This window comes from Urocitellus parryii, chromosome 1, assembly GCF_045843805.1.
Source record: "Urocitellus parryii isolate mUroPar1 chromosome 1, mUroPar1.hap1, whole genome shotgun sequence".
NCBI classification, from domain to species: Eukaryota; Metazoa; Chordata; class Mammalia; order Rodentia; family Sciuridae; genus Urocitellus; species Urocitellus parryii.
In genome coordinates, this window is record NC_135531.1 from 95967642 (window position 1) to 95982053 (window position 14412).

The 14412-nt window shown below is 41.0% G+C and overlaps 1 protein-coding gene across 2 annotated transcripts in view; it reads right to left on the minus strand.

Moving 5' to 3' along the window:
- Diaph1 (diaphanous related formin 1) overlaps positions 1-14412 on the minus strand; it is a 94238-nt gene that overhangs the window by 2356 nt on the left and 77470 nt on the right. Inside the window, exons 19-28 of one of the 2 annotated variants that reach the window (XM_026384333.2) lie at positions 13091-13189; positions 10401-10495; positions 9963-10064; positions 9347-9586; positions 9099-9228; positions 8256-8380; positions 7220-7384; positions 6997-7132; positions 5080-5166; positions 278-345 (exon numbers count right to left, since the gene is read on the minus strand). In XM_026384333.2, the coding sequence (XP_026240118.2) occupies positions 278-345; positions 5080-5166; positions 6997-7132; positions 7220-7384; positions 8256-8380; positions 9099-9228; positions 9347-9586; positions 9963-10064; positions 10401-10495; positions 13091-13189 (1247 nt within the window). The remainder of the gene's footprint in view (positions 1-277; positions 346-5079; positions 5167-6996; positions 7133-7219; positions 7385-8255; positions 8381-9098; positions 9229-9346; positions 9587-9962; positions 10065-10400; positions 10496-13090; positions 13190-14412) is intronic. The other variant, XM_026384335.2, reaches the window with a different exon arrangement.

Genomic DNA, 14412 nt, shown 5'->3' on the forward strand with positions numbered 1-14412 from the left:
AGGCTGAGTGCTCCTAAATGAGAGCTGCAAGACTGGCACAGCTGTGGACATGAGCAGGAAGAACAGTTCAGAAGAGCCAGGGAACAAAATGCCTCCTCTGGAGCAGCAAAAAGCTTTAGGTAGGCAGAAGCCAAATGAAATCAGAGAGCCCAAAGTCTTCACTGTGTTGGAAGCGTGTCAGCCTCACTGCAGAGCCATGACCCAGAGCCACTGTTTTCCTGCCTGCAGAGGCTACCCACAGGTCAGGCAGGGAGCACACAGCATGCCCACAGATTACCAACTTATAGGTCTCCTCCTCCTCCTCCTCCTCCTCCTCCTCCTCCTCCCAGGAACATAAGGGGTCATCTACCAAGAGGAGAAAGAATCGTGAAGCCCCTGACTGATAGCCATAAGGACTTATCTTGTTGCAGATCAGAGATATGAGACCTAAACTCCGGAGGTTTTACCAAGCACTCACTTGAATTATGAATACAAACTGTTGTGTTAACATCTGACAGGTGAGTAAAAGGAGCCCACTTGATTCTATGGCTCTATTCTGTGCATGCTTCTCCCACTTTCCTGCTCAGTCTCTCCTCCTCAGGAAAATCTTCCTCAGACTGGCTTAGTTTTCATTCTTACCTAGGATCCCACTTCTCATGTCCAAAAAGGTGATGGTTCTGAGATCACTATATTGCTCTTTGAATTCAATCTCTAGCAGTACTGCAACTATGTGTGTGTGTCTCTCTCTCCAGTATATGCCCAGTGTGACTTCAGTGTATGTCTGGTTTGTGAGTTGAAATAATTTCTGCTTCTAGAACCTGGGAAAAAGAACACTGGCTTTTGGGGATACCTGTCCTGTGCCACACAAAGTTAGAGTTCCAGTGTGGCAAGTCTGAAGCTGCTGCTTTAATTGGCTTCTTCCTTTAAACTAAGACGACACTTGTACCTAATAATAGTGTTTTAGGATTTTTCTAGACTCTGGGAATTTCTAATGTATTTTATAAGAACCAGGAACAGATGGTGGGTAGGGAGAAGAGCAAATTTTCCTTTTAAATTTTGAGGATGGAAATGGGAAAGCTCTTGTTGAAACTGGCAACAGAATCAACAGAACCTAGGCATTCTGGTTTCCACTGCCACCATTATACTAAGTAGTTAGAACAATCAAGAAAAAATGACCTCTCTCCTTTTTTTTTTTTTAATATAGTTGAGTTGGACACAATACCTTTACTTTATTTATTTATTTTTATGTGGTGCTGAGGATCAAACCCAGCACCTGGCATGTACTAGGTGAGTGCTCTGAGCCACAAGCCCAGCCCTCTCCCCTTCTTTTCCAAACTTAAGTACTTGTTAAGACTGAAAGGTAAGGCTGGGGTTGTGGCTCAGTGGTAGAGTGCTTGCCTAGCATGCTTGAGGACCGAGTTAAATCCTCAGCACCATATAAATGTAAAACAAAGATATTGTGTCCACTTCAAACTAAAAAATAAATATTAAAAAAAAGGCTAAAAAGTAGCCACAGAACCAGGTCACCATTTTGATTTGATGGGATGTGGCAGGATGATTAACTCATAAGAGAATGGTCTTGCAGACTGTGGGGCAAAGGAATAATCTTAAGATACTTGTCAAAGCTTTCTTAGGTTGGATTCCTAGAAGTTAGGGGTGAGCTAGGATAAAAACATCAGTAAAATTAACCATATGGCACTAGAAGTATAGCTGAACTAGAAAAAAGCTAATGACTTGGAAAAAGAACTTTATAAAACATAGGCTCAAAACTACTACTAAAGAGGAAGTGCTCTTGTTAATAAGCTTCCTTAGGGAAGAGGAAACTAGGACAGATGGAGCAACCATTACCATCCTAAATAACTCATTACTGTCTAAAACTCTAATTATACTTCCTGTCCTATTTTTACAAAAGATGGGAAAGAATAGTGGTGGTTCAGGAACACTCTTACCAACCTTCTCTAGTCAGGCAATCATCAGAAAAGCTCCTGAAGAAATCTCATCATGTCCAGAACTCTTCTTGCTAGAGACCATTTGAAATAGCATTTCTAGCCCATACAGAGGGGTCATGGTCATCTCCTGTCCATTCATGCAGGCTTAGTGGAAACAGCCCTGGACTTGGAATCACAAAAGTGAGCTATGGATCTAGGTGGGCTCTATCTTTAGATAGCTATGCATATCTGGGCCCTAATTCCTTTCACCTATGAGCAGGTTAGATAATAACCATGAAGACTCTTCAGAATTTTCCCAGCACTAAGGTTCTATTGGTATAGGTGAAGCCTGTAGGGAAACTGGGAAATGGGAGAGGGAATAAAAGGGAGAGAGAAATGAATTTGTTTCTTCCCTTGACTTACATCTCAGTAAGCAAATGGCCTGTGTATAAGAGACTACAATTCAGCTGTGGAAATAAACTTGAGTCATTAAGGCCAAAAGCTGACTCAATCATGAGCCTAAAATAGTAGCTGTAATACAATCACATGGATTCTTCCCCTTGACACTCAAGCCATTGTTCTCCCACACCCTGCAGATCATAGCAGTTTACATGTTGCTTTTAATGAACCAGTCCTATGATAGTAACTCTCCTCTCCCAACTCCTCAATGGGTCTTTGTATTCTGGACACTTCATCATGTCTCTAGAGACCGGAAGAATTCAACATTCCTTTAAATTCTAGGGAAAAGGCCAGTGTCTTTGAATAGGGACAGCTGCCTCACTGGGAAAGGACTCTGATGCAGATATGCTTGACAGTGCTTTTTTTTTTTTTTTTTTTTTTTTTTTTGGTTTTTGGCTCTTAGCAATTTCACTCCTAGCATAAGTCTCCTATTCCCTCTTTCTCTGGGAGATAGTACTTTGACTAATTCAGGTCCTCTGCTGAAATGTTAGGTTCTGACAAAGTCTCTGCTTCCTCTGCCTGTTGAGTCCTGACTTCCCACTTGGAAAGAAGTAGAGAATGGGACCTCCCCAGCAGAGGGAAGCCACTGATGTCTGGCTGCTTGTGTATAGGAAGCATCTGGGATTCTAGTATAGTTCTACAGGAAGACCTTTAAAAGGGAATTCCCCAACAAAATCTGATACAGACAGGCACTTGGCTGAGAGGGTTGAGGAAGACATGTAAATGAGAAGCAAGGTATTTCTATTAGGCCTAATGCTTAATGTATAGTCATATCACCTTATACAGTGGTAGGAATGGTCTCGTACAAAAGTACTACCAGCTGTACTCTCTACCTAAATGCCTATTCACAAGACTAAATGTTCTTAGAAGCCCAGAGTTCTAAGCCCTTCATATCTATTTTTCCTCCCAGTTAGAGAGGCTTTACTCAGAGAATGCCATAAAATGGATAAGATGTAACTAATGACTCTTCTGTTTAGGGAAGGTTTTATTTATTTATTTATTTATTTATTTATTTATTTAGAGAGAATTTTTAATATTTATTTTTTAGTTCTCGGCAGACACAACATCTTTGTTGGTATGTGGTGCTGAGGATCGAACCCGGGCCGCACGCATGCCAGGCGAGCGCGCTACCGCTTGAGCCACATCCCCAGCCCTAGGGAAGGTTTTAAAGTCATATAGAAGAGCCGTCCAAGAGAATTTCCCTTCCAGTCTGGGTAGAAACAGGCAGCCGGCTATCACATATAAAACTCATAATAATCTAAGACATTCAGGCCAGGAAAATGACTTTATGTGGGCTGGTATGTTCTGTACCCTTGATCCTTATATCATTTTTTCAGGCTGTGACAGTTACTATAGGCCTACAGACATCAGCATATTAATAGCTAAGCACTGGCCAAAGTTAGCCACATAACTCTTTGTAAAAAAGTGAAGCTCCTGGGGCTGGGGCTCAGAGGTAGAGCACTCTCCTAGCATGCATGAGGTGCTGGGTTCAATCCTCAGTACCACATAAAGTAAAATAAAGACATTGTGTCCACCTATAACAAAAAAAAAAAAAAAAAAAGAAAAGAAAAAAGTGCAGCTCCTATCAAATGGGCCTACAAAGTACACCAGTGAACAGAGAACACACCTTTCATCCCTCAGAAGTACAAATCTTTGATGATGCATTTTCTGTAACTCTGATTCTTTTTCAACCTGACAAAGAAGTCATCACTCCTAGCCCCAGAGGGACTTCACTAGACATAAAGGTGCAGATCAACCTCACATGAGGGGCAGCCTTGGCCATACTTTCTTTTGAACTAGTCTCTTGGGAGTGGGGGTATAACTCAGTGGTGGAGCATTTGCCTAGCATGCATGAGGCCCTGGGCACCACACACCAAAAAAAGTTTCTTAGTTATTCAGTGACCCTCACAGGAAACCTATTCATTATTCCTTCACCAGACTAATAACTGAATCATTTGTCCTTTCATCTCTATAATATATTCTTTTTATAGGATCTGGTTCAGTCTAATTTAAATCTTTTACATGTGAGAGGAGGTTGCATGAATGTGGGGAGGGCAAGGATAGCAGACTCTAACTGCACCCAAGGAAAACGCAGTTCCTAGACACAGGGTAATCTTTTAATTAGGTAGTCCTCTATAGTCTTACAAATGAGGACAATGATGCCTCACTTTCCCACTCTAGGATATTATACTTCCTATATTAGTTCTTTTTCTGTCTTCTTCTTGTGAAGTGTGAGTTATTTTTTTTCTTTATATATTTTAATCCATATCAAATGTAGTTTTGTATTTAGGTAAAAAAAAAAATTTTTTTTTTTTTTGCAGTGCTAGGAACTAAACCCATGGCCTTACACATGCTAGGCAAATGCTCTTCCATTTAGCTGTAACCCAGCCCATAGGGTCAATTATTTTTCATATTCACAAATTCTCACTCAAATCCCTGTGTCCTGAAGCATGGTGCCCTTGTTCCAAATTTCTGCTTCAAGAATGGGAGAAATGCAAGAATAGTCAAATGTAATTGATTTGCTGTCAGTCTCTCTGATATCAGTATTTCTAATGTGGGAGGAAGAGCACTAGATAATCCACTCTCAATGCTGGGATGTTGGGAAATTCCTAAACTTATACAGCACCACATCTGCTCTTTAGCCCAAGACTAGCAGGACCTTGAACATAAAGGCCTCACCCACTTCAGGATGGGTTCCATTTTGTTTACTTACCCTGACGGGGTCCTCTCTTCCGTCGGAATGCTGCACCTGATTGCAGGGCTTCTAGAAGACTATCCATCACACCTGTCTCATCACCCTCTGTCATGAACAAAGATACAGTTGTAAAACTCTTCAGCCAGAGGAACATGGCAAATGACAAGTTCCACATGAAATGCATTTTTTTGGCTATTGCTTGGAATCCCCTCTTTTGTAGTGGCTAAAAGTTCACAACAGACAAGGAAGGCTCCACCTCAACAGTCACAGGCCTGTGTTTACTTGTGTCTGTTTAAAAATGGCAAAACAAAAGATTTCATTGCCTGCTATTTATTCATTGCAAACCCTGGAATATTTCCCTGCAGTTCCATTCTCCCCACCTAATCAGGACTAGCACACAGAATTATCAAATTGCCCAACTTCAAGAGCAGGGTAAGTACAGAGACAGCAATAGTGAAATTAATAGACAATTATATCACCCCAGCTCTACCCTAAAGTGTTTCACTCCAATTTATACAAACATCTCATCTCACAGAGAGACTGGTTCAGGTCTCAAAGCAAGACTAAATGAAGAGAGACCACTGATCAAGAGCATATTTCATTCAAGTACTGCCTCCAGTGGCTATTTCTTCCTGAAGCCGCCCTGCATCTAAGAGGAGTGGATTGGCTGGAAAACGAAGAGTTAATGTAGAATCCTTGTTCCAGCCAGGCTCGGTTTCCATGGCAACAGCTCAGGATAGTGAAATCTAAAACTGTGAAATCCCAAGGAGTGGGGTTGGCTGCCAGCTCCAAGACTAGGGCTCACTGCTCCCAGCGCCATCTGCTGTCTGAACATCAGCAGTGCAGATGACCTACATTCTAACCTCATTTGTTTGACCCAGGTTCTAGAAACAGGGCAAGGTCCACTACGCCACCTGTTGGTCCAGAGCAACTCTCATCCTGTTACCTGGACTCAACCTTCCCCCATTTTGTCCTAACCAGTTCCTAGGAGGAAAAACCTTGGAGGTTCAGGGAGAATGGGAAAAAAGGTGAAGAATACTCAGGTGGCCTATAATAGTATTTACTGGAGCAGTTTGTGGCTTATATATATATATATCTGAGGTAAGGACAAGGGAATTGCTTTCCAGAAAAATATAAAGGAAAATCTCTGAAGAGTAGGCTTTATCGCCTGTGCTCAGTAAAGCACTCGGATTCTTCAGACTTGGCAGACCTGAGGACCACTTCATTTCCAGAATGCTCATGGCCCCTCAGGTTCAGCTTAATGCCATGAACAACATATGCTGTATTTCTGCTGCCCATGGGGGAAGGGAGTAGGGAATCCACGGCAGGAAAGAAGCAGAGACAGGAAACAGAGGGCCAGTAATTGAGACCATATGTTTCAACAAAGACATGGTTCTGGTCGTGAAATAGAGATTCTGCTGCAGAAAGAAAAGGGTAGCCAGATTCCCGCCCCCTTCCAGAAGTTCAATCCATTTATGATATCATAGCAACACAATACTTAGTAAAATAAGCAGAAAGGGAGGACAGCCACAATTAGAAAAGTGTAGGGAGACTGAGGAAAATATTTTTGGGAAAAAAAAAAAAAAACAAAAACAAGATTAAGTGGAGGGAATGAGAACAAGCCAGAGGAAGCTTTGGCTGAGCAGAAGGAATGAGTATGTGTAACAGCAATACTAAAATCCCTGGGGAGATGAAACATAATGCAAGAACCAGCAAAGGAGAGGCAAGAGATTTTCACACAGAGAACTGGAATGTACACATAACTGAACTGGGTTTAAAGTTTAGCATCAGGAACTAGGAGGAAGAAGGTTACCAAAATAATTTGCTATAAGTTAAGCTCAGACCTAAACTATTCTCATCTGCCTCTAGATTCTAGATAGAGAAACATACTAAATGTTGTTCTCTCAATCCATCAGCCCCTTCTGTGCTTCTTACCTGCATTCATGTCTATGAGTTGCTCTCTCTTCTGCTGCTTCTCTAGCCGCTCTTTCTCTGCCTTCTCTTTGGCTAGTTTTGCTCGTCGCATCTTTTCTTCTGTCTCCCGTCGTTTTTGGTTCTCCTTTACTGCTTGCTGCAGGACAGGGGGATTCAAACATATGTATACCCACCACCAACCAACATGAAACCTGTGTAAAGTCAGCATGTAGTCCTTGCTCACCACAAACATATTTCTGAAGTTGTGCAGATCCATGAAGAATTCTTCCACAGACAACTTTTTGGGGTCAAAGATGAAATAGTCGCCTAGCTCCTTATAGAGGGTCTCCATGTTAGAGTGCATCATCCGCAGCTTGTTATATTGTTCCTGTGCATCCTTTACAAAGCTGTGCAGCCAAGGAGTAAAGGATCAAGACCAATAAGCAGACTCACTCCTCTAGCCCAGATAATTACTAGAAGATGCATACTGGCATGCATAAGGATGTTCAACACAGCACTGTTTATGACAGGGAAAAACCAGAAACAACTAAATATCCAAATAGAAGAAATCATAAACTTCGGTACACCTAGAGAATAGGAGGTGATAATTTAAAAAGAGACTGTTTTGCATATACTACGTGGAAACACAGCAAATATTAAGCACAAAAACCAATGCAAAAGAGATTTGTTTAAAATAAATTCATGAGGTGAAAATCAGAAAGAAGTTCTGTAGCAATGGTTTGCTTTCAGTTCCACAATAAAAATACTTCAAGAGCTATGTACTTAACCAAAAAAAAATTTCTGAACCCAGCGGTGATTAACCACTGAGCCACATTCCTAACCCTTTTGAGTGTTTTGCTAAGTTGCTGAGGCTGGCTTTTCTTTTTTGGTACTGGGGATCGAACTCAGGGGCACTCAACCACTGAGCCACATCCCCAGCCCTATTTTGTATTTTTATTTAGAGACAGGATCTCACTGAGTTGCTTAGTGCCTCACTGTTGCTGAGGCTGGCTTTGAACCCATGATCCTCTTGACTCAGCCTCCCAAGCCACTGGGATTACAGGCATGCATCACTGTGCTGGGCCTGAGAACTTGTGGTCCTCCTGCCTCCGCCTCCTGAGCCTCTGGAACTACAACCATGCACCACCATGCCAGGCTGGAAAAAAAATTGTTTTAAAGAAAAATTGAATGCAGCCACATTTATCCTGTTGTCCCCTTGGGGAAGTGGTCCCCCCCACCCCCTTCCTAGGGAGCAACTTTTTTCTTTCAGGAAAGGATATAGTCATTTTTTCAACAAACTTATCTTTTTCATCTGTGGCAGCTGGAAAATTCTGAACATCACGTTCCACATCAGAAATCTGTTTCTTCATCTGATCTAGGTTCTTTTGCAAGTTTTCAGCAGAAACTACAGGAAACAAAAAGACAGCAAGAGCTTGTTGGTAATTTCAGCCTCAAGACCTCTTAGCTTTCACCTTTCCTACTGACACATTCTGGTACTTAATTATTTTTCTTCTCTATGTACTCTCCTCTAGTTATTTCACACATTTACTTTTCCTTTTTGCATCTAGACCACAATTATTTGATAATTGGTTTTCCAGCCTCCACAAGGTATATGGTACTAAGATCAGAAGGCAGACTTCATTTGATTTTAAAAAAATCCACAAAATCCTCTGAGATCTAGGTTTAATTTATTTTAGAAAACCGAGTTTGGGAGGATGGGAGACATATGTAAAAATATAGAAGCAGGGCAGAATTCTGTCCCATTTCCACTGAATGCTTTACCTACTCCCAGGAGAGTGAAGCATGAGGTTTGTTAATCCAGTCTGCTTTCTGAATGACAACAAATATGGACCTAGACTGAAAACTCCTGCCTCTCCTGTTATTTTGGTGTTTCTGTTTTCCCAGAAAGGGAAAGAGCTCTTCCATTTTTACACATGGAGACCTCTCTTCAGCCTTATGCTCCTCCCTTGTGGCTTAGACACTGTGTCTAAACCTTCCCCCATTCACATTTAAAATAGTCTGCACAGAAAATGATCTAAAATCTACACTGTGTCTTATTTTTCTCTCCCAGCAGACTGCTGGGGCTTGGAACCACCTTTTGGCTTTGCTCCAATCTGCCTCACCTCGGCTGGCTTTCTCCACATGAGCAAGCTCATCTGGGAACTTGAGGACATCAGGATAGTCATTCTCACACAACTCAGCCAAGAAGTGCAACAATGTCATCTTTTGATCTGTGGATTTCGTGTCTCGAAGCTAGGGGTGAGAGGAGAAATCATTAGTATTGACTTGCCCAAGACTATTTCAGGCGACACTGGGCTCCACAGAGGCCTGTAGCCATCCCTCTGTTGTCCTGCTCTAACCCATGACTTACCTTGCACAGGAAGCTGATGTTGAAACCAAAAGCTCCAGCATTCCTGGAGCCAGCATTCATATAGTTTCCAACAAGGAGGGTTATCTCCAGGAGGCTAGAGAAGCTCTCACTCTTGCGTAATTCCTCACATGCGGCAGTGACAGAAACAATCTCTGGCTTAATATTCTCCACTTGCTCACTGAATTGCAGCTTGAAGAGAATGGCATTGAGGCGAGGCCGCAGGCGGGGCACTGTGCCCATCTAGTGGGAAAGACAAGCAATTTCTTTTCTTTTTTTTTAAATTAATTTATTTTTTTTTAGTTTTAGGTGGACACAATGTCTTTATTTTTAAGTGGTGCTGAGAATTAAACCCAGAACCCCATACATGCTAGGTGAGCGCGCTACCACTTGAGCCACATCCCCAGCCCAAGCAATTTCATTATAGCTCATATAAACAGAGAAGTCAGAAAAAGAGGCAAAGCCTCCTCTGGGAAGATGAATTCCAGAATAGAGAGATGAGAGAATGAAAGATAGGCTCAAAACAGGCAATAGCTAAGAGCAAGGGTTTAGGCTATTCTCTAGATCAGAGGGGAATAAGGGAATGGGAAAAGAACAGAATGCCCCAGGCCTTACTCACCACCACACCAAACTGCTCTGACTCTGCCAGATCATCATATTCATCCTTCAGTTCAGATAGCATTTTTAACTGCTCTGGCTCTGGCATTTGCTTAATGAGGTTCTGAAAGAGAGAAACGGATGTCTCTTTGTAAGGGAAATCAGTTGACAACTTGAGTCTAAATGACTTACTCTTTTGTCAGTCCCAGACTCTGCCCAAGGACCACTACAAAAGGAAACACGGGGCTATAGGAGGTTGGGAGCAGCTAGCAAAATGGCAGGACTTCTGATAAATATGCCAAAATAACTTGACCATCAGAAAAATGGCAGCTTTTCCAAAGCTAGCATTTAAAGTCTATGATGCTAGAGGATGAGCTTCCTCAGCTAAGGAGGGAAGAGGTGAGGCTGATGTCCAGTTATGCAGAAGAGCCAGCTCCTATAAGACAACCTTGCTCCTTACCTGGATCATAGATTCCGTAAGAACAGCCTCATTCACCTCCAGGATGACATTCTTAATCTCTTGATAGGGCATGCGGAAGGAACCCAAAAAGATTGCTGCCAGAAAATGAGATAAGACATGTTCTCAGTCTCCTCTCCCTTCTAACCCATTCTGCAAGCCTATGCTGTATAATCTCCCCAAGAAGGCTCTTTGAAAGTCACTCTGCCCTTACAGTTAAAACCCAGCTCCAGAGTTCAGTGTCTAAAGCATTCTCTCATCATTCTCCACATTTATGTCACACACCAGCCATGATGCACCACATTCTATAAACATTATGATTTTTCCTGCCTTTGCTCACACAGGAAGTCTCTTGATCTATTTTATATACATACAAAGTATTTCACCCCACTCTATTTTAGTGGACTCCCAGGACTCCATCTTCAAAACTGTCATTGCCATGACCTGCTCTGATTGTTAAACTGTCCCTCTTTCTAACAAACAAATCCTTCCCTTCTAGTATGCTCACTTTCTAATCTCTGACTCTTCAAACTTATCAGGAGCACATTCTAACCTTCTGACAATTGATCCATTTTTGAGTGTGTCAGTTCCAATCTGCCTTCTCTATTTGACCGAGACCTTATAGTATAGCATATCACTTCACTACTGTCTACAATTACTCCCATTACTGCTGCTTCTACTATTCTCTTGCTGCCTGCATTCTTGCAGAGTCTAGTTAATCCAGCTATCTCCTTTCTCTACTCTTACTTGGGCTGATGCAGATAAAAGTCCATGCATTTGCAGGGGCACCAGTGACAGCTGGAGCTTCAGTGTTGCTTAGCAATCCCTTTCTGCATGTCCTTACTTCCCCATGTTCCCATTCCTTTTGGCAGTTCCTCCAAAATATACCCATTCTCCTAACAGTCCCACCACTTCCCCATTTGTTCTAAGACCTTACTTCTCTTGCTAAGAAAAACTGAAGACGTTGGCCAAATTCCTTGCCCAGCCTTTTCATGGCACTTAAAAACTGAACATTGGGGTAGGCATGATGGTGCACACCAGAAACCACAGCTACTCAGGAGGTTGAGGCAGGAAGATTGAAAGTTCAAGGCCATTATGGTAATTTAGCAAGACTCTTGTTTCAAAATAAAAAAGGATAGGAATGTAGCTCAGTGGCAGAGCATCCTGGATTCAATCCCTAGTACTGCAAAAAAGAAAGAAGATGGCGGACTCTCAGTTACAGCCAGACTAGAAAAGGCTTTGGAAAGCACTATTTTGGAATCAGCTACAAGAAAACTGTGACAACACTTCTGTAAAGTTATTAGCATATGCTCATATACATGCATGTATACACATATATACACATACCCCAGGTATGCATTCTTTCCTCAAGCTTCCACAAAAGAGGTGGCCCTAAGGTCCTTGTCCTTCAGCACACATACATAGTCAAGTCTCTCCTATCTTGCAGGGAAAAAAAAATCTTTCCTGACCCAGTGTTCCTCTCTACCAAATTCTCTTTCACTTTATAGCATTCTGAAAATATAATTGTCTTTTCACAAATTTTACTTATTCTGTCTTCACAAAGCAAATGAAAAGATAACATTGAACCTGTACTCTATGTAAGATTCTACCCTGCCACCTCTCACTATATCCACTAGCCATGCTCCCCCCCCAAAAGAGAATCTGTTCTTGGTGAATCTGCTTATTTCAGTAAATGATAACACTTTTCATAGAGTGATCTAAACTCAAAAAACACCATCTTTATCCCCTCTGTCAACAATTGAGTTCCATTAATTCTGTCTTCTTACTATCTTGTGACTTCTTTTTGATTCTCACTATCTTAGTTTCAGGCCCTGATCACCTCTTACCTAGTTTAAAGCAATAACATAACTTATCTCTCTGCCCAGTCTTTTCCTACCCAGCAATTCAGCCTTAAAAAAAAAAAAAAAAAAAGAAAGAAAGAAAGAAAGAAAAAATTACCGCCTAAGGGCCTTCCTAAAAATTACAGTTGTAACACTCTATTTCTTGTTTAAAAACTCTTTAATAACTTTCACAGCTCCATAGCTTTTCTCAGGTAGATTCAACTACTTGCAGTTCTTGAACTCAATGTTCTCTCATGCCAATGTGCCTTCACATAGGCTAATCCCTCTCCTGAAACAAGCCATTCCTCACCCTTCTTAACAGTTCTTTCAAATAAATTTAAGTAATACTTCCTTGAGAGGTACTACTTCAAGATTTCTGCCCTCCAGTACTCCCTCAACTTGATTTGGATATCCCCTTTCCTAGTTCTCTCATAAGCACTTTAGCATTCTTCTATGACAACATTTATTAATCTATGCTATTGTTATTATTTGCCTTTCTACCTTTACAAGACTGTGTTTTATGGAATATACAACCTTTTATCTCTGGAAAACATGCTTAGTATATGCCTAATAGATTGCCCATCACATAGAAACAAGAGAGACTGAGGTTCAAATCTCAGACCCTCAGAGTTCTTATTAGCTCTATAATGACATAAAACCATATATTTATCAATCTTGCAGTGGTGCCAATGGGATTCAGTGGCGCCAATGGGAAATCCACTATGCAATGCCTGGCACACAGCAGGAACTCCAGAAATGGGTATATCATATTGAGAGAACTTAAACTCAAGAGAATTAAGTTCTTAGAAGAATTCCTTCACATTTCAAATAGTTGGGATCACAGTTACTCACAGAGATTCTGGGCCGTCTTTGAATCCAACACCTTTAACTCTTTTACTTTTTTCTTTTGTACAGATTTCTTTTCTTCTCCACCTTCCTGATCCTTTTTGGCTAGTGAGGGAAAGATAAGAAAAACATGGTTTAGGACAAGCCACTTCTGTTCCTTACTGAACTACTACCACCTAGCCTGGAATGGTCCTTTGCCTGGTCTCCATGATAATGGTCTCCCCACTGTATTCCTTTAAGGCTAACTTTCTCTTTAGCCACTCTGCTATTAATGACTGCCCCCTATTATAATGAATATTTCATTTTCATTTCCCCAACAATTACCAATAATGCTTTCCTACCTAAATCCTATCCACATGCAGGGATCAGCAAACTTTCTATAAGTAGCAAAATAGTAAATATCTTAGGTTTTGCAGTCTATGTGGCCTGTTCTCATTTCTCAGCTCTGCAACTGTAGCATGAAAGCACCCATAGACAATATATAAATGAATGAGCAAGGCTGTGTTCCCATAAAAATATTCACAAATATAGCAGTTTCATAACCCCCATACTAGAGTCTTCCACTATGTTATCCTTTTGTGTCTATTAAAAATTCTCTTTATCTTTCAAACTTCATCTTGAACATGACTTGCCCTGGGAATGAGGGGGGGAGAAAACAGAAACTGTTCTGAACAGAGAGATATGATTATAAAATATTTTGACCTACAATTTTTTAGAAAGCCATATGGGAATAGCTTTGAAAGCAGAGTCAAGAAACAGACAAAGCTACTTGGTTCTGAGCAGAAGAATGGGGAGAACTTGAGCATGGGTATGAGGAATACTTTTGAACACAAACCCTCTTACACCATTTGAATTTTTGACCATATGAAAAGTATTATATTACCTGGTACAAATAAGCAAGAAATAAAAATAAAAAGTTATGGACAAATGGTACCCAAAAAGCCCTATTTTTTTTTTTTAAATTCATCCATTTGACCCAGGAATCCCAATTTGAGAAAGGAAAATTCAAATACATAAAGATTGGTTATGTAAATAAATGATTATTAAGAAAATGAAAAAAAATACAGAAAAATCATGACATAAAAAGCTGGTTTAAGATAACAACAACAGGGCTGGGGTTGTGGCTCAGTGGCAAAGCGCTTGCCTCACACATGTGAGGCACTAGGTTCGATCCTCAGCACCACATAAAAATAAACAAACAAAATTAAATTAAAAAGTGTGTGTGTGTGTGTGTATCAATAACAACAATAAACCAGGTATGATGTCACAGGCCTATAATCCCTGTGGTTCAGGAGGATGAGGCAGGCAAGAGGATCACAAGTTCAAAG